The 25,576-nt window shown below is 37.9% G+C and overlaps 1 protein-coding gene across 5 annotated transcripts in view; it reads right to left on the minus strand.

Moving 5' to 3' along the window:
* The window catches only part of rasal2 (RAS protein activator like 2), a 50,899-nt gene that overhangs the window by 22,141 nt on the left and 3,182 nt on the right, over positions 1-25,576 (minus strand). Inside the window, exons 1-4 of one of the 5 annotated variants that reach the window (XM_027132791.2) lie at positions 17,606-18,365; positions 8,639-8,766; positions 7,908-8,037; positions 86-192 (exon numbers count right to left, since the gene is read on the minus strand). In XM_027132791.2, the coding sequence (XP_026988592.2) occupies positions 86-192; positions 7,908-8,037; positions 8,639-8,766; positions 17,606-18,098 (858 nt within the window). In that variant the 5' untranslated portion in view covers positions 18,099-18,365. Of the gene's footprint in view, positions 1-85; positions 193-3,954; positions 4,369-5,702; positions 6,040-7,907; positions 8,038-8,638; positions 8,767-17,605; positions 18,366-25,576 lie in introns of those variants that run through there. The other 4 variants (XM_027132783.2, XM_027132799.2, XM_027132811.2 and 1 more) reach the window with 4 other exon arrangements.

Below are 25,576 nucleotides of genomic sequence, written 5' to 3' on the forward strand. Positions count from 1 at the left end.
TTCTATAACAATAAATCAACTTTTCGAGCTCTTAAATATCTGGTGCCATTAGTTGTTGACTGAAGGGGGACACAGCATTACTGACTGGCACTTTGAAGGGAGAGGAGTTGGGCCCATCCACTGAGATGTTCTTGTCAGAGCTGCCAAGGCCAGAGATGCTCCTCCGTCTGGGAGAGCGATCTGAGGATACTTCTAAAGAGAGAATGGATAAAAGCAATGATTAGAAGGAAAGATAATTGCTAGCTAAAGACAAATAAACCTGTTCAATTCATGTGACCTTTCTCTTATAAGTGGTATGTTTATAAACTACATCATGATCAATGGCAGATAATTTAAGAAACAAAAAAAACACAACTACATTTTTTTTTTTTGGAAATCCTTTCAAATCCCCAGAAATAATAGACAGACATTTCCACAATTTAAACCCACAATAGGTCTGGGTGGATTGGCAAAACAAGGTTGCGACACATTTAGAAATAAAAGAGAACTTCTCTGTTAGTCTGGTATTACCAGTATCAATATCAGCTTTAAAACAGATGTTGTGTCACACAAATGTTTGTGGTGGCATTAAATGTAAAATAAAACGTATATATACACAGTTATGTTCATTTTTTTATTCATCAAATTCATTGCTTATGCACAAATTAATCTAATTGACCTGTGTAGCCAATTTAAGTAGTCAGCCAATTAAGGCAATTTTAAATTTGGCAAATCCCTCATATTCTGTTCTAAAAAATGTAGTCAACTTGCTAGTTATTCAAAACAGATAATGATAATCTGATCTGACATGCATAAAGCTTAATAATGATAATGAAAATTGGTTTTGTTGATACCCAGAAACACACCAAGCTAGGAAAAAGGCACTTTAAAAGAGGCCAGTGTCCGAGGTACTTCCGGTGCACCTCTATGCAGACTATAGTGACAGACATAAAAGTCCCTATTCAATTTTATTAATTAGCAACACAAACTCCTCAATCTATTTTCAGTATTAATGATATTTAATTCTTCTCTGGCTATGCTTTGGCCTTCAGCACATGGCTACAAAATTCACTACAATGCCAATGTGGGGTTTTACTGTGACTTATGGCTTCTGCCACTCCATACTTCCAAGGCCTGATACTTTGGCAGATAATCTCCTTACCAAATGTATCCTAAATAACCCAGAAATGGCGATCTTGCAGGAAAACTTGTACCTTGAAGGAAAACATATTGAACTTTACAAAGCGTTTACAAGTCTCTTTCCATAAATGTTAAATAAATGCTGCTAACAGAAAATTTAACGAAATCATAGATTACACAAGTAATCAATTGGTTTCTGTTTCCACCACATGAGGCTCTGCAAAGGAGCTGTTTCTGTAAGACTGTAATATAAAGCTGTGATATTTGGCTGCACTGTTTGAGATGCTGTAAGAATTTAACCACACTGAAATCAACACATTTTCTGTTAAAAGAGAAATGACTTGTGATGTGATGTCATAACACACACAACACATGTGTAAAACTACTTCCTGAGTGTCTGGACACATCTCCACAACATATCTATGGTGACATCAGCAAATGACTGAAGACATGATCACTCACTCACTCACTCATTTTCTACCGCTTTATCCGAACTACCTCGGGTCACGGGGAGCCTGTGCCTATCTCAGGCGTCATCAGGCACCGAGGCAGGATACACCCTGGACGGAGTGCCAACCCATCGCAAGGCACACACACACTCATTCACTCACACACACACTACGGACAACCCGGAGGAAACCCCAGAGGCACGGGAAGAACATGCAAACTCCGCACACACAAGGCGGAGGCGGGAATAGAACCACGACCCTGGAGGTGTGAGGCGAACGTGCTACCCACTAAGCCACCGTGCCCCCCCGACATGATCACTAGTTATTCATATTTCTTCACCAACATATCTAGCTATAGTGATGATACAGAGGATGTTTATGATGACATATGATGCTAGAGGCTTAAATTACTTCCAGGGTGCCAGTGTACCCAGAGCTGTAGATCTCAGAAATACCCAGATTTTTTTTTCTTTATTACATTTTCTTTTCTTTTGTTATTTATGATTTCAAAACATTAATCTAATAAATAAGCAAAAGAATATTGAATTGGCATTTTCAAATAGTTGAAAGCAATTATTCTTTACCAGCTTTTTTGTTTGTTTAACATCATTAAACCATGCTTTTTTCATTTGTTTAAAAATAGAATACATGTATGGCAAAGTACACAGACCACACCCCCACATATTATAGCTATATGGCAGATAGACTAAAGAGGACTCCGAGTTATATGCTTGATAAAAACATGACAGACAAGCTAGAAAATTGCCTAGATGCCTTGGAGCTTAATACCGATGCAAAACCGTCTTAAATCCCTGAAGTCTGTGACAAGTAGTAATTCTTAATATGTGGATTTCAGCCACGCCTTTAAAGAGGCTAGTTGCAGTAAAATCTTTTTTTGGAAACAGATATCCACTGTATGTGTGTCAAGGATGCACAGGGACACAACCTACATCTGCACTATTTTCCCTGCAGCACCTCCATAACACCACATCCAGCTCAGTTCATAAAACCTGGAGTTTAGGAGTCCTTATGTCTTCAATGCTTGAAATAAATAGGAGAAATTTAAGATTAAAATTCACAAATAGGTATGGTCCATTTTTTAATTAGCAATTGGAAAACTGAGGGAGGCACAGAGGTTTAGTAGATTACTAGTTTCCAGGTTTGGGGGATTGATTCCAGTCTCTTCCCTCTGTTTTTTGCAGTATGCATGTTTTCCCAGTGCTTTGGGGTTCCTGCAAGTACTTAATTTTCCTCCCCAATCTAAAGAGTTGTGGTGTAAGCTGATTGTCTGTAGTGTGTGAATAGGTTTGTGTTTGTGTGTGTGATTGTGCCCTGTAATGAGTTGTCACCCTGTCCAACATGCCTACTGCCCAAAGTCCTCTGGGTAGGCTCTAGGTCACCCACAAAGTGAACTTAAGATATGCTTTATACAGAAAATTAATGGATGGAAGCTGCAATGGACCGTCAGCACTCTAAACAGAATCATTTGGCAATGGCTTGTTTACTTGAGCCCTTGGGGCAGCTAGAGTTTCCGTCTCCATTACCAAACCGTCCTACACAATGCTTTGGAGCTCAGTGGTGATTTAAACAGAGACAGTCATCTTCCATACCTGGTAGCCTGTCATACTGTGTCACTAACAGACTTTAAGGACATTGTGTATCGAGATTTCTGTCCAGAGGGCACAGTAGTTTTGTGGTTAGCATGTTTGCCTTGCACCTCAGTGGGTGTTTGATTTGCACCTTGGAATTTGAATGTGCTTCATGGGTATTCCAATTTACTTCCCCAGTCCAAAGACACTAAGTGGTTGTGACTGTGACCTGTCTTACAGAAAATGGATGGAGGTCAAAGCACTGAAACTTATTTAAGCGACTCTCCTTTCTCCTTCCTTAGGGAAATTCATGGCTCACATTTAAATTCAGAGTGTTGAGAGTGAAGATAGTATTATGAATCAGTTGGCACGATTGAAAAGCTGCGTTGCAAAAAGTGTCCAAATTCTCTCTCTTTTTCAGTGGTACTTCAGAGAAATCCTGCTGCAACATTCACAGTCTCCACACTGTGTAGAGACAACTCCTACTCTGTTCACTTTGTGTGAGTGTCTACACTCTCAGCTATGCATAACCTGAGAAAGAAGAGCGATATGACTCAGCAATAAACATGCCTAATACTTGCTGTGCTTATGAAAAAAGGGATATCGCTAAAGGCTGAGAGTCCGTGAGGAAGAAGTTCAACTTCCACAGCATGACTCACAAAACTTAATAAGCAACTAACACTGAATAGAAAAGAAGGTATAAAACTAATCTAATAGAGCAGAACAGAACTAGAAATAGAATCTTTAGAAGAGAAAGAGGGAGAGAGTGAGAAAGAGGGAGAGAGTGAGAAAGATACCTCTATCGCAACCGTTTCCCATCCCCTGCTCAGTAAATGTACCAGGTCAGCATTGCACTAGTCAGAATGTGACCATCGTCCCTCATCCACTGGGCTGTATGTTTTCTTCCTAATTGTCCACTGTTCCACTAAACTCTTTATGAGAGTCCACTTCACAGAGTCTCTGTCTCTTGGCTCTTCTTTCAGGCATGTCATATCTCCTCTCCTGCTCTCTCTGGATCTCTGTGTCCTCCCAAATGAAGTCTTACTCTTTCAAAGATCCTCTTCTGCCTCTTTCAGCTGAAGTTCCAGCATTCGTTGCATTGGCCTCTCCTCATTTTGCTTTTTGGCCCACCATCAGAAGAGATTTTACCGCATTTATTTAATCAATCGCTGTAACCTCACTCCCCTGTTCCTTTCAGCAGAACTGTGAGCACTTCCTTTCTCTCGATCAGCCTACCTCACACAGGATTTCTCCCTCCCTATTTCTCCTTATGCACCAGGCTCTTGTTGCAGTAGCCTCACACACACACACACACACACACGCGCGCGCGCACGCATGCACGCACTCGCGCACACGCACAGATTAATAAGATGGGGCTCTACATACAAGAGATAAACCGACTGTTAGACCACAGTTATGTGTTCATTATGACTATACCTGTGCGAACAGCTCAGAACATATTGGCAGCACTTCAATGAGGCACTATGATGGAATCAGCAAAATGAAGACAAAGTGAACAACAAGTGAATAATTTTTTTTACATGTTTTTAAAGAATGTGAATCTTATATCTGATTAGTTTCAGAATATAGCTCTAAAAGTTTAAAAGTCAGAATATAAATATCAAGCATCTTGTATCCAATTTGTTTGATAGAATTAAAATTAGATGCACATCACTGCAAACCTAATTGTGGATTAATTGCTCAGATGCTCAGTAAACCTGTCAAGATATCAGGATGTTGCCTTATTTTCACCACTTTTACAGTGGACACTTGGGGATTAAATAATATTTCCCCTCACTGTGATATCTGATATTAAATGTAGCACAGCACAAATAAATTATTTATATTGTTCTGGGATACAGCCGAGGTGATTGTGAACCTGAGGTTTCTGCCCCGCACAGCTTCCATTTCTCTATGGAACCACAGAGTCAATAGTTTACAGGAAAGTCTCATATTGCAGACCTCATTGAATTTTGCTTAGTAGAAGCTTGTCTTGTTACTTGTTTCAACTTAGAAATACAGTGAAATTATCTATTTTATAATATTGTCTATAGGATTGTGCGATAACCCCTCCAGTCATGTGTTTCTTTTTGAGGACATGCAGAGAATTTGAAGTCACAGCACACTAATAGCTTCAAACTCAAAGCTGTGCACACAAGACAGTACAAACATGTAAAAGTACAAACAAGGCTGCATATAACGCACTATTTATTACCAATTAAAACAGTCAGGCAATGTCATGTCCAGATACAACCAACATTGTTAAAGAACTACAGTAAGGTTTTTAGATATACAGATAATTCTGAAAATGTAAAAATAGAAACACAATTAAATTGCAAAAAAATGCAATTAATCACACGATCATGGTTAATGATGCAGAATATCCAGTGTTGAACACTCCTAAAATATTTGATACTTAGAAAAAGTAGCTACAAACAGCTAAAAAGCAGTTCAAAAAGATCTTAAAGAAAAAAAAGTTTTTTTCTATATTGCTAGAACAGTAGTTTACTGCTAAAATTCCTAACTATGAAATTTGAAAACTCACCCATATACTCCATATTAGCCCATCATTTCTCTTATGTCTCTCAGACCAAACATATCCAAATAACTGGCTAATTAACAGAGCCACTGTCTATTACTGCACTGTTCGTCCTTCACCCTACACTGGAATGCAGAAAAGCCTGCATGCCGGATCAGTCAAACCTACAGCTTTTCTGTCAGACTACTGAACTGAGGCAAACAAAAGAAGTGTTAACACGTGAACCAGCAAAACCAGCACTCTGCTAAACATGCACGTGCAAGCTGCAGCTCAGTAAAGCACTGCTGCAGTAATCAAAGCACACAGATAAAAATGTAAGAATCAGTATCAAATAGTTACTTTTTAAACAAAATGCACAAAGTGCACTACAGCAGGTGCAAATGCTATTATTTTCTACTTAACAACGTACATTTTCAAAGAGCATTCCACGTATAATATGCCTGAAATTGATGTGATGAATTCAGTCATTTAAACTGCGGGATATAATAGCAACTGCAGGAGCTTTTATAACCTGATGGTCAGTTCATTATGAGTTAAATTTACATTTCTACAGCAAGAAAATGAAAACAGTAAAGTTTTCATCATCATTAATTAATTAAATAATTCATTCATTCATTCATCTTCAGTAACCATCTCATCTGGGGTGATTCTGGTAACACTAAACACCTTCATTGGACACAAATTCACATATTCAAGCCAGTGCCAATTTAGCATTGCTGAGGAAAATCTGAAAAACTGTAACCTTAATTAATCGAACTCATGACTCCTAAAGCTGTAGACGTGATATTACTACCTACCATGTCACCCAAGTAGTTACATTTCGACTTTTATTTACATATAGAATATATTATGCTATAGAGATGATATAAAGCTGAAATTCCTAGCACCTGTAGACTGAGCCAAATAAGTGAAAAGGCCCAACTGCATTTTTACCAAATAATGTACACTAAATACTTGCTCACTAAATGAGATCATTTCCTAAGTTAAATAATAGATATACTATTAAATACTTAAACATCAAAAGTTTATTATTATTATTATTATTAATAATAATAATAATAATAACAACAATAATAATAAAAATGGATATTGTATTGCAAACACATACAAACCTCTATTCTCCTGCTCCATTACCATGTGTGTGAATTAGACCTTGAAAACACACGAGTTATCAAAAAATTCCAACATTTTCCTTCTTTTATCAGCAGGCTCACCACACTTGTGTGAATAACCACAGAGATCCCTTCTATTCTCTCAGTCCTGGGTGAGTCATTGTTAAGGCACATACATTAACATCTAAATAACCCCCTCCCTCTGTTCTGACCTGAAAAGGTCAGGGGAAATGAATGGCACTCTCACATGCAGGAGTATGAGGCATTTTTTCAGCCGTTGCTCTCATCCACAAAGCCCAGTGTCCCATTTTGCACCCACAGGGTCAGTAGCCACATTAAGGCATGCACATGTCATAGTTGAAGAGAGAAAGAGGGAGGGGAACAAGGGAGAGGGACAGAGACTGATATAATGTCTAACACAGACTTTTTCTTTTCAAATTCCAAAACCCTCCCCTACTTGCAAGTATCCAGCTGCCCACGGTAGGCTGAGAAACATTTAGAAAAAAATATCAGTCCTGATTGAATTTTGTTTGCAGCTGTATTTTTTTTTTTCCAAAAATGCTTGAGGCTTAGTTCATGTCATTGTATAGCATCCGCTCTCTGACTTCCTGCTTTAAATATGACTTTGAAACTTCTGCCTTCTCATAATTCATTGTGCCTACTGCTACAAAACTACAAAAAAAAACCATCAGTACCATTACATAAAACTCATGGTACAACACAGTAGTAGCAAACAGCCTAAATACAGGAGAATGTCACCTTCCAGTTGTATAGCTAACTAATTACCAAAGGAAAGCTCTGTTCATAGTACTGTCTATACTACTGACATTTTTATCTATTTTATAAAACTTTACACCTTTTACCCCTTTACTCATATTGGTCATGAAAAAAGTTTCAGAACTTACTTTAATAAGCCAATGAATACAGAAATAATAAACTTAGATCATTCAGATAGTTCATTCATTAGGGAGGCAAAACCAAATGTCTGTAAATAAAATCTAAAACTGCATACACCTCCCACCAAAACGACATTTAACACTCTGCCCAAAAGTTCCAGCAAAGATTGCCAAGATATTGTACATTTCATAAACTGTCTCACCCAACATTGACGCTCCCTCTGCTGGATACTCTGGGAACTGTCCTTCAGAGGGCACACTGACAGTTCTTCTCAGGCTGCGACCATTGGATGATGAAGCTGTGGGACTTTCATGCATTTTCTCTGCAGGCATCTGGATAAAGGTCAGAGGTCGAGGTCACATGGGGTGTCCACTTTCACAGCAGAAAAGATCAGTATTGTGACCGCTACTAGTGAACTAAATATTCAAGTTTCTTAGAAAGCAAACTGTTAGTTACTGTAACAGCAATTCAATTCAACCCATCATACATCGATAAAATTAATCACATGTTTGGAGTAAATGCACCTCAAGCTGACACTGCATATCAACATATATTAAAGTAAAATATCTAAAAGCTCTTTTACATTCCTGTCATCTTCTTTTCCATCATTTATATGGATTAAGGAATAAGGAACATAAAGAACTGTATTACTAAGTACTTTAACATTTTACAAGTTATAAATACTAACACTAATATGTAGCAGGCTTATAGATCAATGCCACCGTTTTACTCCAGAATGGAAAGTTTAATCAGAATCTGACAAACCAAAGATCTGTCTTAAAGAAATGGACCCAGTCAACTGCTTCCTGACCTCGAGCACCACCTCATTTAAAAAATGGAAAGTTGAAATAAAAATGCAGTGCCCCAGTAACTCTTTCCTCTCTTATCCTCTCATTTGAGTTACAAACAAAACAGTGCAGAAAAAGTTCTAACTTCTTCCTTGCGGTTGAGCAGGATGAGCTGGTTGTCAGTCAGGATGCAGTACTTCTTTTCCCAGACGCTGGATTCGGAGAAGGGTGACTGGCCACAAGAGAAGTGGTAGCTTGGCGGCCCCTTTACGTCTGCACACAGGAGAAAGAAGAGACTCAAACAAACAATACTAAGCATGCAAGGAAAATAAATACTGGAAAACAACGCTCTCAGAATATGGAAGATTGTAATTGATTTTTTTGTAATAGGGTTTAATCTGAAACATAATTACTCAGGAAATCTCAAAACATGCAATACTTTCACCACAGTAGAAAAAAGTATAATGTAATAATACATTGTGACACAATAGTGTGATGTGCAAAATGTGGGTATATAAGTTTCACATTTTATTAACAGCATTTTGTTAATTGTGCATCTAATGCAATTGCACTTCTTGAACACAAGAGGTACCAATCTGCACAAGCTAGAATATACAGAGCACACTGACCAACAGCTTCTCACACACATAATAGGTTACATGGTTACTCACCCATCTTATAAAAAGAGCTCTTCCTTACCTAGCAAATGGCACTAATCATTTTTTTTATTATATTCTTAGACATGTACATTATTGTATTTATGAACTTAAATTGATATTCCTAATAATATAAAAGATTTTGTTTATTATACAACAACAACAATAATAATAATAATTAATAATAATAAAAAGGAGTCTTTTCAGCCATAATTTATAATAATATAAAAACTGTATTGTGTCTGGTCAAGTGAAAGGAATTCTGAGCAATGTTTATTGTAAAATAAAGTCATATTCAATTCATTCTACTCTAATGTGGGGCGAGTGTCTACAATATAATCTGTAGGGGGCAGTATGGGAAAAGAAACTGCAGATAAGCAAATCAACACAACACCTACATTCCAGGGACCACAAAGAGAGGAAAGAGGCACAAACAGAGGAAGATGTCAGATATTTTCAGAAAATGCCAAACACAATCAGCTTGTAGGTACAGGACTAATGGTGCAAGAGTAAATCATATCCGCTGACACAATCAGTAAACTTGTGTGTACTCCTGAATATAATTTTAGAAACACATAGCCTTATTTTAGAAACACATAGTTCAGAAGGCTGAGCTTACAAGTGATCTATTAACAAGAAAGCTTGAACTAAATACGTGGCAAAATGAAATAACAGTTCATCTCTTGACATTGCAGAATGCAGACACATAGGGAAGTGGAAAGACTCCGTAAGTGTAAAAAGGATAGGAAAGCTGGCGCCCCAATTTGGCACTCACTCACTCAAGTTGTTTTTCCATCTTCTGCTATGCAAACATGGAAATAATGACCAAGTAAACACGTGTTTTTATAGGCACTCTGACAGAGCAGGAGAAAGAAAGATGTGTCAGAAATGGAAACAGGCCTGGGAGTCTGAGTTACTAGTTCTTTGCATGAGATGTTAGCATGTATTGGGTACGGCTTCAAGCCAGAACAACATATGGCAATACAAGATAAAAAGCTTCCCTGAAACAGATCATATGCCATTCACAAGCAAGTGAAACAATTAGGGAAGCAGTCCACTGCCTCAGTACAACACTCTCCTGAAGTGAAGTCACTCATTTGTGCTTAATCAGAGTGGAAAATTACAATGAAACCTGAAATATAGCTGTCAGTTGGTCAGATAGCCAGCAGAACCACAGATTTACTCTTGAATGCTAACAAACATTGCCTTAGTAAGGCAACAAGAAAAGGTTTTTAATAAATCACCAATATGACAGTCTACTATTTCAGGTGCCAAGCATTGTTTTGCTGAACTGAATCACCCTCCATCTCTCAAAAGGTAATGTACAATGTGGATTCTGTCACAGGACTCTTTCAACTATACTTAATATGGATCACTTTGGCCACTAACTAGCAGGTCCTGCCTCACCAGCTTAAAAATGCTCTTCCCAGTACAAAGAGGCTCAATATCAAAACCTATGATGCCCAAATTGTCTAGATGCACAATATGGTCAATGGTCCACTCTTTTGGGAAGGCTTTTCACTAGATTTTGAATCTTGGCTATGTGGATAAGAACCCTTTCAACTACCAGAGCTTTATTGAGGTCAAACTGGTGAACAGTAGTCATTCCAGTTCATTCCAAAGATGTTCAGTGGGGCTAAGTTCAGGGCTCTGTGCAGGACACTTGAGTTCCTCCACTCCAAACTAGCAAACCATGTCTTTATGTTTTTCAATTTGTGCACATGGGCATTGCCATCCTAGAGCAGGGGCCCACTATTAGTTCCAGTCAAGGGAATTTGTAATGCTACAGAATAAAAGCCCTTCTCTACAGTTGTGTGGCTCCAAGTTTGTGGAAACAATTTGGGGAAGAAGCACATTTGTGTGATGGTCCAGTGTCTGCATACTTTTAGCAGTAAACGGAAAAGAAAAAGGCAGAACATTATATATTCTTAGGAAAAGGTTTTCTAAAATTGATTCCTTTAGAGTGCTATAAAAGGTTAGTGTGTAAAACAGAAAATAATAGAAAGCTTCAATAAAACGGTCTTAAAACATAATTAAAATTGAGGGAGTCTGGTTCATTACATCAATTTCATTGCCCCTACACATGTATCACTGCCACATTTCCAGTGACATTTATCACCGATGTGCACAGTCCAGCTAACCATTTTCCTTTGGTCCTCTGCATAACAGAATTATGGGTATTGTAGTTTTGGTTTAAGGCTGATTGTGTGCGTGAGCAAGAGAGGGTCTCTACTTCTTTTAGTTGGTCACATATTTTTTTGGTTTTTGTCTTTGGAAATAACAGTTTCATACCTGAAGCTCTCTGCAAAGGCAGCTGCCCCGACCACACATTGGAGGCAGATCTCACGAAAGTAAACGTTACTACAAATTATTACACAAAATAAAATGCCAAAGAATGCCTTAATAAAATGTAATTTCCACCCTCTGTTTATTTACTTATAATTACTTAGTGCTTCTTTATTTATTAGAAAAGCAATCTGGAGTATGTGCAAACTGACATTAATCTTCATCAAGTAAACAAAACAAATGCTGTACAGTGTCGACCACCATCTTGTCTGAAATAAGGACATTTGCGTATCATTGTACGCTTTACGAGACAACAATTGCGTCATCATTTCCGAAAGCCTCAATTCACAGGCCACAGTGCAACGCAATTTTATCCACTTTGGAGAGCGTTTTCAAAAATCTTTAGTTTCGTTGACAAAAACGCTGTCTCGTTGTGGACAGAAGGCTTAAAAGAAAAGAAACAGTTTGTAAACAAAATGTGTTTTTTTTTCAAGCTACAGCAGAATCACTTAAAACTTGATTTTGTTTTCACAAAGGCCACAGTTCACTTCTGCAAAGCTTATGATGATATTACACATTTCTCCTCAAAACTGAAATGGGGGAAATATTTGACTTCCTTTTTCTTTTTCAGACTAAAAGTTCTGGATAAACAAAGTGTTTATCTCAATATTTTATAATGCACACAGCGTAATATTAACACTGTAAAAACCTGACTCTACCATCAAATCTCCATGGTGTGGGGTTCCAAGTTTCCTTATATTCATTTTGCTACAAGACAAAAATTTCAACCCTCACAATGTTTACACACCACATTTGTCGTGGACATTGCTGCATGCTGCTATGTGTATTTGTGTGGCTTAAAACAATTATGGAAGGGGCTGTGTGCCAGCTCAACACAAGAGCCACCAGTTTGTGACCCTTGAGGGGGTTGAAATCCACAAATAGCACTAGGGAGGGCTGGAAAGAGTTTGTCAGTAATGTAAAGGACTGTGTGACTGAGGGGTGAACAATACTATCTTTTAGACTAGTCAGCAATTTGTAGTTGAAGATGGAATTTTTGGGTTGTGTGCTGATTAATGAATCCACAGTAATCAGTCGGTCATGCTACACAACCCAGTCACAGTCATTAAAATAAACATTTAACATTTGCTCTCTCTAATCCAGTCTGTTTAGAGGACGGACAACATAATACAGTAAGGATATACATTATATAAGGATAGTATATATAATGAAAAGCCATTACCAATAGGAAAATAGCACTGAATTACATAATAAGCACTGATACCATGTTTCTTGCTATATTATTACATTTATTTATCCAAAGTGACTCAAAAGTAAGACAAAACTATATAACTGATTAACTGAAAACCTTAGTCATCACTCTGTGCATTAATCTCACAATTTCCTCTGCAGAATCTTATCTGCTGACCAACTTCCCCTTATACAGAAAGCTGCAAACAGGACAGAGGTATGTAAGCAACAAGACATGCATCCACCTGTATGTGTATGCAGAGAACACATGGACATGACCCTAAAAGTCACCCTGGTGCATCTCCGTGCTTTCCCAGGCTCACAAGAAGGCCCCAGCGTGCTTCGTGTTTGTGTGTGGGTGTGGGTGTGTGTCCTGTCCGGAATGTGTTGTACTGGGGTGAGGCTGTGCCATCTGTCCAGGACGGGATTTCACAGGGGAGAATTTCTCTGGCCTGCCAATCACAACCACAACAGGAAGAGCTCAACCATATTCCCTTACACACACACACACACACACACACACACACACACACAAACAGATTTATAGCTAATTAAACTTTTATTTCTAAAAAAGACTATGTTAATCTAATTCCTATTAGACTAAAGCAGTCCCTTCAGAAACTCTGGTGCCTACTTATTTGCAAATTAGTGAATAAGTTAAAAACCACAGCGCTTCACCAGAAACAGTGGTTTTGTTTTTACACAGCAGGCAATTAAAAGATACGTGCGAGAAGATTTTACTCTTTTTCTGAAGAAAAATTAATCAAAAATATTGCTAGCAAAGGTTGCATGCGAGCCAGTGAAAGAGGTAGCATTAGGCAACAGGGAACAAGCAGCTGTTGGGGAACTTAAAATATGGATGTTGTTGCTGGTCAAAGAACCTATTTACAACCTGAAAGCCACGAAACAGAATTCTATATGCTGTGAACATTCTCTTCTGCAAAATACAAATAATAATCTTTATTTCATCCTAAGGCCTGAATATCAAAGATGTGCAAATAAGTGGTTTTCCACTGAAAAACATTTTGTCTCCGTATTTCTTAACAAGTATAAAGATATAAACACAAACTCTTTATTAGTCCATATATTTGGCCTTCCCTTTTTGAATTTACCACCTCGATCTGTAAATTTCCCACAGTATTTGTCAGGTGTGTGCACACAAGCACACAGAGAGACAGGTGCACACAGAAATGTATAAATATAAACACACACACACACACACGGACTTGTACATGTGCAAAGAGACATATACAAATACATGCACACCCTTAAAGGAGAATGGAAAATGCTTTGTCCTGTATGGTCGTCACGACAACCTATAAACACAAACAGCTCATCCACTGACAATGCTCTTACATCATCTGAAAGGAGTGTGCTGTGGGTGAGGGGTATCATAAGGTAAATAATGTAGTGAGTGGATTGCTTCATTGCATTGTGTGTGTGTGTGTGTGTATAAAGAGAGAGAGAGAGAGAGAGAGAGAGAGAGAGAGAGAGAGAGAGAGAGAGAGAGAGAGACAAGGTGTGGTACGAATACTTCCTTAATATCCCGGTCAATGCCTGCAACTTAATAGTTTGCTACAATCCCATACAAACACAACGTAGTTTTTACTGTAGCAGGTAGGTTTTATTGTCATTTCAACCACATATAGCTGATGCAGTACAGACTCTTGGTGCTACATAAAACAACACAGAGCTAAAAATATTTTTATTTATCGACTAGTAGGATTGAATAATAAGAAGCGAAAAATAAATCATTGTGCAAACAATAATCACGTATTTTTCTATTATTGGAATTTCATGAAATGAAGTAAATCATTAAAATAACGAGAGACAAAATGCAGCTTTACAGAAATCTGATTGAAGACTCAGATCCCTAATGAGCATGTCAGAGGAGCCAGTGGTAAAGAAAACTCCCTGAGATGACACAAGGAAGAAATGTTTAGAGGAACCAGACTCATGGAAATCCTCTTCAGAAGGCACCAGATAGTGAAATTAAAAACCAGTACACTTCTATAACTGCTATAAAGATGAACAGTAGGTGTGTTGATAGGTATTTGGTTTGAGAAGTTTGTTAAGAAGTCTGCTATAATAAAGACTAAATGTATTTATGATTTCATGCCTACAGTATTTGAAGATAGCAACATGCAACAAACTGAAACCTTAATTTTAAGTGTGTTCACTTTTAATCGTGTCTGGATCAGAACAATAATAAACGCTCCCCTAAAAGCTGTCAAAATGTCTGGCTAGTAAATGCCCATTTCTCAAACAGTACTTTACCTGTCTTTAGCATAAGTAGCAGGCATTTTCATACCTGGAAATTCACATGTACAGTATACTATTAATTCCTAGTACTAAGTACACTGAAAAATACGTTTTTCACTAATGTGCTGCAGCCTGTTCATTGTAACAGGAGGCAGCGTATCTATCTGCGGGTGCTGTGGGTAATATTTCTAAAAAGCTGAGGCACACAGTAAGAACACATCTAGACCACAGATGTTGAGCAAAACATTTAAATGGGTTAGGTTTTAAAAGGGTGCTTCTGCTCACGTGGTGGACACTGTTCAATAGCATCATGTGATTTGAGCAAACTGAGCAAAGCCAGAATTGAAATCTCAAGATTGCCACACTTACCAGGTACAAGGCCTCAAATGACTACCATGAAACAACAGGACATCTAGAAATAAGACTTTTATTACAATGACTTTACACTGGCTTTCTTACTTCTAAAGATTTGTATAAGGTGGTGGATATTGCCATGTCTCTTGCATCTTGACAGTGGCATGACAGCTCAGCAGAGTACAAGTAAGTGTGTGTGTGTGTGTGTGTGTGTGCGTGTGTGCGTGTGTATTACAGCACAATCACATCTGCGATGTGAGATATAGAGAGGTGTGCCGTAAGAAGACTCTCCTATAAGACACCACAGGCCGGAAAAAAGTCAGCCAGCTCAAATTTCTTTGGACCAAGCTTAACATCTCATGTACATCACAATGATTCTGTGCAGCTGGTGTATTAGTTTTTTTGCACATATATTGCGGTAAACTGATATAGACATAGATCCTCTTATGACTGAACCAACTTGGTATGTGTGTTTACACACATTATGCTGTACAATTCAAGCAATAATATTTTCTGCTTTTTCTTGAAAGACGGGAGTGGAACCTTATGTAGTCTTGTGCTGTTGCAGCCCAGCTGCCTCATAGTTCACCATGTCTATTCTGGTCAGTTAATCAGATTATTTAAGTTATTCTACTTGAAAGCTATTCTTTCTTGAACCTGTCTAATCTCCTGTGATTAATCAGGTTGGTTTCTGATTCAGGTGTTATTCACTGGATGCATTTTGATGGTTCTCAACCTGTAATCCTAAAAGTGAGTCGTGTCATTCACAGAGAGGCAAACACTGGTTATGCTAAATAAATTGCATTTCTGTTGTGCACCTTCTTCAATGTGTGCCTGATTTAAGTAGCTGTGAGCAGGGGGAGGGAAAGTGCTCTTTTGTTTTTCCCTAAATACAACATTTCACCAGCAGCATTGCACAAGCACATTTGCATCTCACTGGCCTTTCTTTTCCCAAAGTAGGAATGTCACCACCCCCGTTTCCATAACCAGGAATTGTACAGTGAATTCAGGCATGGAGTCAACACTGGTAGGGTTTTGTGTGTTACGGCTCCATTATATATCCTGAAACTATGCAAATGTTATGAGGGCAAGATGAGTGAGATTATTTTCACTTTCCAGCAGAGATTTTTTATTGTGCTCTTCTTACCTACTCTGGGGAAACAGGGACATTCCTATTTCCAACAATCAGTTATGAAGTTTTCATGTTTGCTAAATGGGTTTTTGAAAAACCTTAACTAACACTTTCACATGAGGTCTTGATCTGAAATCACGTCTGTGCATCCTGCTGCTACTGAGATGGCTCCTGTTTGAAAAGTGAAGAGCTTTGTGATTGGTCATCACTTCTGCTGACCAGTCTTTGTAAATAAACTAATGCTTCAGGTGGTGTGGCTTCATTCTTTTGTCTGCCTGCTGAAACACTTATTTGCATACAAAAAGAGGAGTAGAGCACTTATCCTTTATTCTGCAGGGGAAAAAGGAGCAATGGGCAGATTTGGGGGATGGAATGGACAGCCAACCTCAGCCTAATTGCCCGCTGTATCTTTGTGATAATCTGAGGAACTCATGTCACTCCTAATTAATATTATTGTGTCAAACATGACACTGGAAGACCTTTCAGTTTAGTGAGTGAGCACTTTTTTGAGGTTTGTTGAAGGAACTTTAATTTCTGGTAATTCAAAAGGGAAAATCCAGTTAGTTGCTGTGGGGAAAGCACTGACATCAAATAAGGAAGAGAGCTCAGCTACAGTGAAGTGAAACACCCATGATAACCATAAAAGTTATGAAATAAGATTAAAATAAAGCTTTCTTTTTACAACCTAAGTGGTGGCTATGTGGAATATTAGAAAAAGCCCCTGATTTTCTGTTGTTATCATGTGATGGACTTTATGGAAAATTATAGTCTATCCATAATTGTATACAAATGACTCATTTCCTGTCTCAAAACTCTCAAACCTCACATGTAGATACAAGCGATGATGGGACAAAATGCATGTTGTTCTTTAAAAAAAACTTCTTTCAGCAAAGTAATCCATGATTGGTCCTTCTATTAATAATATAGACACATTTCAAAAACCACCCAAAAAAAGGTTCTATATGAGAGAATCTAGCGTAGCGTACTGTCGATGGACAGACAGGTTGATGGGTTTCCCTTATAGCTAATATGGACAATTAACATATGCTAGTGCTAATGTAATTCATAATCTACAATTTAACCAGAATAATCTTCTGAAAATAAAGTTAACATGAGTCTAAGACACAAAGTCACTGGTACATGTTGTTGAGTGAGAACAAGAACTTCCTACCGGCTTCTGCCGTTTCCACAGATTCTGGCTCTCCTCTGGCTGTCAGGATCCGGCTTATGCGACGAGACATTGACAACAGAATCCCAGAAAATGGGAGTTTCCTCTCCAGGGGTTGGGCTTCTATTATAATGCTGGTACCTGGTTCAGAAGCTGAGCGTAAATATGGTGTTTTTTTGTAGGCTGTGCAGGGCACGTCAGGTGGAACATGTTCCAGTAGCATGCCTGAGCTGGTGACTTTACTGACATCAGGCATGTTGGCAGGTAAGGTGTAACTGCTTGGGTTAAAACAGGTCAGATCCTCGATGAGCACAGGCTGCTTGGACCGGATTCTGCTCTCAAGAGTATCCATGGGAGCAGAGTTGGAGCGATGTTTTAGCCAGGGCCTCCTCAGGAGGCCCCATCGACGAGGACTTTCTCTGTCAGTCAGGTAGAGAGATGGATTTCTGCTAGCCCATATCCGCTCACCAAGAGTAGCACTCCGTTCCAGACTCATTCGGATGAGAGTGAAGTCCAGCAGATAAACACACAAGGTACAGAGTGCCTCCCCACAATATACAAGCAAGACAACAAAGACTCTGGATTCTTGAAATGAAGAAATCTTTGATTGTTACCTTTGTTTCAATCAGTGTTGTCTGAGTTTTAAATCCTAGACAACTATTGCAACCTATTTATGATGAAATCTTAAAGAAAGCGTCAGACTTCACTTTGTTGAAGGACACGTCTGCTGCATGTTGCTTCCTCTATCACTTCCTGCTTTGTGCACTACTGATCTGCTTCCTGGGAGGAAATGGAGTAAAAAAATCACATTGACGCTTACACTCGCTATCCAATAAGAGAGTATAACCCTACAACAGTGCCACGGCATTGGATCATTTTAGCTCTATACCGATGAAATTCTGATGAATAAATGATGCCAAAAAAAGAGAAAAAACTGTCAAAAATAAATAATTGTCAAAAAATACCCCCATTGGACAGCATATATTTATCATGCAGATAATGTATATTAAATGAATGTAAAGAATTATCAATCATTTAATTTATGTACTTTTCAATTTTTATGTAATTTTTTCAATTATGTAAACTTGTACTAAATATATTGCTGTAATTCACCAGCTCTGTACCTGTGTAAAGTATACAATTTGCCTAACAACTTAACTATATTATATTCTTATTGGTTAAATAAGAGGAACTCTAAGCATGACATAAATCAGTTAACATCACATCCAAAATTGTACTGTGATTATTATTTTCAGTGTGTCCAAAGGTAATCAAAATATTACAATCACATTTATACTTAAATGTAGACCCACAAGAAAATGAGTTACTTAAATACATTTGAGCATATAGTATTGTCATTAAGAGAACAACTAATTAGATCTCTCACTTATTCAATCTCATTTTTATAGCTATTTAAGCTATAAACGGGCTTAAACTGGATCTAACCCCAAAATGAATCTACATGTTAAAAAAGAGCACATGAATGGAATTGAATTGATATTTCAGATTCTTACATGTGTCAGTCACCTTTACTTACAATGGACAACATACAACTCAATAGCAACTTCTGTAAAATGCATCCACCGTCCACTCGAATAGGAACAAATGTACAGCTTCATTTTCATGAAGTCATTAAATCAGCCAATAATGTGGCAGCTGAGTTGACAGGAAGAAAACAGCATCCCTGCATGCACAAAACTTCGAACCTTGAGGTGGATGAACTACAACAACAGAAGCTTTGGTTTTCCTCCTGTTATGCGCAGAGACATAGTGGACATTTTACCGTAGCAAAGGACAGTGATTCTCACTTTCTTGCACTTTCTTTTACATCATATGAATGGCCAGGGGACTATGCATTGCTTATCAGCTAAAAAGATGGCACCAGGATGTACTATAGGAAGCAACCAAGCTGGCAGAAGCAGTTTGATCCATGGATTGCTTGAAATCCATAGGTCCTAGCATTAATGTTAATGTTCATTTGACATATGGCCTAATGGTTAGAGAGTTTGACTACTAACCATAAGGTTGTGGGTTCGAGTCTCGGGCTGGCCACAATTGAGGTGCCCTTGAGCAAGGCACCGAATCCCCTCCCAACTGCTCCCCGGGCACCGCAGCATAAATGGTTGCCCACTGCTCTGGGTGTGTGTGTTCACTGCTGTGTGTGCACTTTGGATGGGTTAAACGCACAGAACGAATTCGGAGTATGGGTCACCGTACTTAGCCATATGTCACGTCACTTTCACAACTTTCTACCTTTGTTACAGATCAAGTACACCCCACGATGCAACAATATCCCCTAATAGCAGTGGACAGACAATGTGCCTTACCACACTGCAAATATGATTCAGGAATGGTTTGCGGAAAATGAAAAGCATTCAAGGTGTATACTCGGCCCCCAAATCTCAAATCCGATCAAGCATCAGCTGGATGTTCTGAACTAACAAGTCCTGATGCATGGAGGCCCCAACTTGCAACATGGCTTTATGTTCACCAGTTTCACCACCATTAGAGTATACTCAATCAATCATTTGGACGTACTCAGATGCTGTTAAGCAAGATAATGTTGAAACTATGAAAGAAGCAACTGGGAGAATTTAAGAAAGTCTATTGAGGTGAGCCATATCCACCACCTGCCACAATACAGCCCTTGAGTTATTCTTCAAAAAACTAAAATGTGGTTGAACCTAATCTAATTCTTTGTTAGTCTGAATGGAAACAGCTGTTATGTGCAAATATAATACCCCCAGCAAGGGACACAGAGCTATTTCCTTACTCCTGCGTCCTGTTTAAATGCACTTAACACCTCTTAAAGATACCAACACAAATCTGCAACAGGGAATGTGAAATCTTTGAAGAAACACAAATGCAAGTAGTTCTGTACTAATTCAGACTTTGGCTGAGAATTAGTATCGTGTCACATAATTGGGCATAAAAGAAAAAGATCGTTTTATTATTTCTATCTATTGCGTATATTAGTTTGTTCCAAGTTTGGAGTCATGTATTCTAATTGTTTAGTACATGAACATCATCTGCAACAACATGTTTCCTAAAGGCTTTAATGCCTGTTTTACTGAGCATTTCTGGTGCTCTGAAAGCCCTCAGGAGGAGCTGTGTCTGGATTGTAGCAATTAACACCTTGTTACAGCTGTAGCACAAACCAGGTTCCCAGAAGCTGGGTGTGAAAATGGTCATTAAACACCAGCAGCCCCTGAGCACTGCTGCAGGACTAAAATAGCTCAGGGACAACAAGAACTTCACCAACCCACAGGATCTAAAGCTTGACAGGCTAAAGGTCACTTTTCTTTTCATTGTTTAACCATGATTCATTTGAAAAGCTTGGCTACAAACTTTATACTACTCAGCTGAATAAAATTGCATGAGAATACACCACACCTGCTTAAACAAATCAGGCTATAATACAGAGCTTAACAGTATGTCATCATACAGCACCACCATCTAATATTACAGCATGAAACATTTTGTTGTAGCCTTGGAATAGTTATTATAGACTGTCAAGTTTTTCTATCACCATTTCTTTTCAAAACAACCAGCATCATAAAATCTTTTTAGATGCTTCACATCTTTTAACGGTTTCTGTACCGTGGAACCTTGTAAAACCTCACTCACACTTTTTTGATTCTGAGGAACATAATGCAATTAATTATCAATGTCAATTTTCATAATATTAAATATAAATGTCAAAGATTCAATTAAAAAATGAACACATTTATTTAATTATGCAAAAGTTTACGATAAAATTTTGTTATGGCCTTTTATTTCTTTAAACTAAGTTTTAAAAGGTAAAATATCAGGTTTACTAGTATGCACTTAAACACCAAGTCTTATGGAAGCTAAATGCTCTAGTCTACAGGGATTATCTCTACAAACAAGCCTAAGTCTATGTAAATGATTAATAATGAAATTTAATTAATTGATTCATGTAATAAAGTCATTCAAGATACTCAAGAGGAACTAGCAGAGAAAAGTGACACTTTGACTGTGTTTGAACTGAAGCAACTGTTCCAGTATCTGCTCTTAGCTACACTGTCTATAGAAAGCCAGGGGAATATGGGCAAAAAGTTAAGTGCATCTACTGGCCCTGTAAGGTGGAGAGAGAGAGACAGAGAGAGACAGAGAGAGAGAGAGAGAGAGAGAGAGAGAGAGAGAGAGAGAGAGAGAGAGAGAGAGAGAGAGAAAATACATGAAACAGATTGCATATAACAGGCAAAAAGCTATACTGGCCTGGCTAATCCAGCACTAACAGAATTAAATTTCCACACTGTATTGGTTTCAGCTGAGAGATAAATCTTTCTTAGCTCAAAAGGCAAGTTGTAGATGGCTCCTCACTAAGAACAGGCCCTAGAAGTCAGGTGAAGTAGAGAAATCTAATGACTATATTAGGAGGATAAAGGCTATGCTAAGGCTGGCCAAACAAGCATTTGAAGAGAAATAAACTTTCTATAATCTGGTAAAACCATTCGTTTCTTAGGTGGGTATTATTTTTCTGATCCAAATCCACATGCAAAAAATCAAATCCAGCATACAGTCAGCACCATAACTCACAGTTACATAGAGGGACAGGGAACAGTAGTAGTGATCACACAAACCTGAGCAAATTACACCATGTGTTTATCCCATTAACAAGGGGAAACTTCCTCCCTAAAATATGTGGGAGTGTATTTTTAAACAGAGAGAGAGATTAAAACTCTTGTTTCCTAGCTCAACCAAGGGAAATCCTGCCACTCCACCAATACAGGGGCCATCAGACCAAAACAGAGGCAAAGGGAGAGACGCACTAATCTCTATTTAGTTATACACCCAAGCAAAGCGAACCAGTTTCATACAAAATAGTTGCTAAACTGGGCAGCAGGTCTCCTACTCCCAGGTGAAGTGGAATCCGGTGAAGAGTAAAACAGCACTAGATCATATTAAAATAGTTTCATCTTTATAAGAGACAAACATTCTGAGGGAACGAACTGCAGGAAGGACCTTCATTCTTCCAGATAGTGGCTGATGAGCCTTTGTGTGCAGTATTGCATCTCCGGCCATGGCGTCAGAATGCGATGGGAAAAGGATGTGAAGGACAAGAATGAGTGTGTGTGTGTGTGTGTGTAATTGCTCCTGCAGAGCTCAGTTCTAAATCTGTTAACTGCACATCCCTGATAACAGACAAGAGGGCCAACAAGATATGTGACCTTCACTTCATAACAGTGTGATGTTTTCTGTTTGAGCACATGGATAACATGGTTACCAAATGAAATTATTCACACAGCCTCTAGACAGCCTGTCCTTTCCTTCTTTTCTGTTTGTGTATACAAAGGCATCAGATCAGTACGCATATTGTACTGGTAAGAAAGATATTTCACTTACAACCAATCAAATTGAAAGTATTATAAAGAAGACAATCAAAGACAATCAATTGACAGCATTCAATCAAGTAATCAGACTATGCTCCTTGATGCACAATGGCCTAAATATAGGACTTCCATTTTGCTGTGATTTGGCAGCAATCTCCATCTCCAAGTGCCATGTACTGATGCTGTGCCCCACTTTTTGTATTTATCTACATATATAGAGCAAATACACATACATGGACATACTTTTTCCACATAAATAAATGCATGAATTCTGAACATAAATAATAGTGAAATAAAAATCCTTCTTCACACTTGTAATGCAGTTGTCAGAGTTATTTTATTAATGTAAAGAACTGAGTAATGACTACTGACATAGCATATTCCAATACATGGCATATTTCTACATGCATGCATCACAAAATATACTGCATGTTTGCTTATAACCTGTGAGCAGTTCAGTTACAATTTAAAACCTGTGAAAATAAAGCACCATGATTTTTGATGTCTATAAAATAAATGTATACAGAAAAAGAGGGACTAATTAGTATTAGAGGCTAAAGCCAGTGCCACCTGAAAATCTGGCTGTAATTGCGACATGTCTGATGTCTGAGAGCTCTTTCAGAGTCACTTTTCTCTCCAAGCACCAAAGTGAATTAGGTGAAGACCAATGTGTTAAAACTGTTTTTTATTAAGACAACAAACTGTAATCTGCAATGATATTAAGCAGAGGGAATGATGATTAAACTGTCTATTTTAAAACTGTCCCAAAGAAATGTTCCAAGGAAATTTTACATGGCTGTTATTTTTCCTCATAACAGATGAATAAAAGGATTCATACAGACTGCCATGATTGCCTATCATGCTTTTCTTGTGTGAAAGTAGCCAATGTGAAATTTATATTAAAACGCATTTGATTACAGGTTGTTTGTTAAAACTATAACGTTATACAGCACAGTACAGTTCACCATGTTGAAGAGGAGCACATACATCACTCATTATAGTTAATAAAGAGATGAATATCAGTTTTCTGACACTGTAGCACTTAAGAACTCTGAAAGAACTGCTAAGACACTGATCAGGATCATATGAACATGATAATAGCCAGAATCTTTGAATTCAGTCCTCACCTACAAACCATTCCACATTCTGTAATCGAAAACAAATTTTACTTTAATTTGGGGCACGCAAATATTTATTTAATGCTGAAGACTATTCAGATTACTGATCAAACATGAATAACACAATAATCTATAACCACATTTCAGAGTGCAAGCTGCATATGCCACAAGCCTATACAACGTTATAGAGATTCATAAATGTGAATTCCCTGCCAACGCTGTACTGAAAGTGAAATGGGTAACAAAAAAACATTGGGGTTTTTGGGTGTTTCTGCAAATAAACCAAAAAAGCAATCATCAATTTAATATTACAGAAAGTGTAATCATTAATCTTTAGGGGTAGGCTAGAAAGAAGGCAGGAAGTATGCAATGTGCTTGTTGTGCCATCACGGAATTTAGCAGATCAATAGCAAACAGCAGAATTATGTTTGCTCTGAGACCTGTCACATTAGGAATAAATGTCCAGATGACAAACATGGCTGTAATTGTGGCCAAATAGAGCTGAATGAGAGCTGCCTCATTCAAATAAGTCCACTCAATACAACATTAATTTTTACTGAATCTAATCTGATAGTCAATTTTATTTGTGTTCAAGCAGTCAGGAATACTAAATACTAGGTCCTAGTCCATTGTAATTAAGGGTAGAAATAAATTACTCTAATTGTTAGGGCACTTATTTTGGGTCTACAAAGCTGCTGGTGCCAGAGCATAATATATAGATGATGCATGTTTATAGTGTACAAATGCATTTCTGTCCACTGTAGAGGACTTTTGCTTCAATAGAACTTAAAGGCTCAGATCTTGATAATCTGAAAACATTACTCAGTAGGAAACAAAGTTATCATAAAACGTAATCTAGCCTACATCCCACCACATTCTTTTGACAATTATCAAAGGAAACAAAAAAACGTTTGAGACTGGACCTGGGAGAGGAAGCAAGTCTAAACTTATGAGATCATGTGAAGTTCTTGTGACTACAATTGAGGCAAATTACTTTCTCAAGGTCTTTTCACAAATTAGTCTTTGTAGAATATCAGTTTTCTTCACATTATCAAGATTTGCTTCAATATTTGTGCTCATAATTCTATGGTCACTTGTACAAAGCAAAAAACACAAAGCTAACCAGTGCTTGCTTGCTTGCTTCGTTCATTCATTCATTCATTCGTCATAGTATCTGCTTAAAGCTTAGAGCCACACACTGTGCCCAATTTAGTGTAGTCATCCACCTATTGCTATGTCACCATCGTCCTTATTTAATTAGACAACTTTGCTAGAATAATATGCCATTCATCAGCATGTGCAAAACATGATTAATATTAACTAAGATGCTGGCTAAGGAACCTAATCCATTTGGTGTTTAAAAACCTGACAAAAGAAATGAAATGGTTAAATAAAAACATGTTTTCCAAATAAAAATGCACTTCCCAACAGAATTTCCCACAGAATCTTTATTTTTAACTTTCAAACAATGCTTAAGTAGGAGTTTCATGTCATATTTT

This window comes from Tachysurus fulvidraco, chromosome 1 (genome assembly GCF_022655615.1).
Source record: "Tachysurus fulvidraco isolate hzauxx_2018 chromosome 1, HZAU_PFXX_2.0, whole genome shotgun sequence".
NCBI classification, from domain to species: Eukaryota; Metazoa; Chordata; class Actinopteri; order Siluriformes; family Bagridae; genus Tachysurus; species Tachysurus fulvidraco.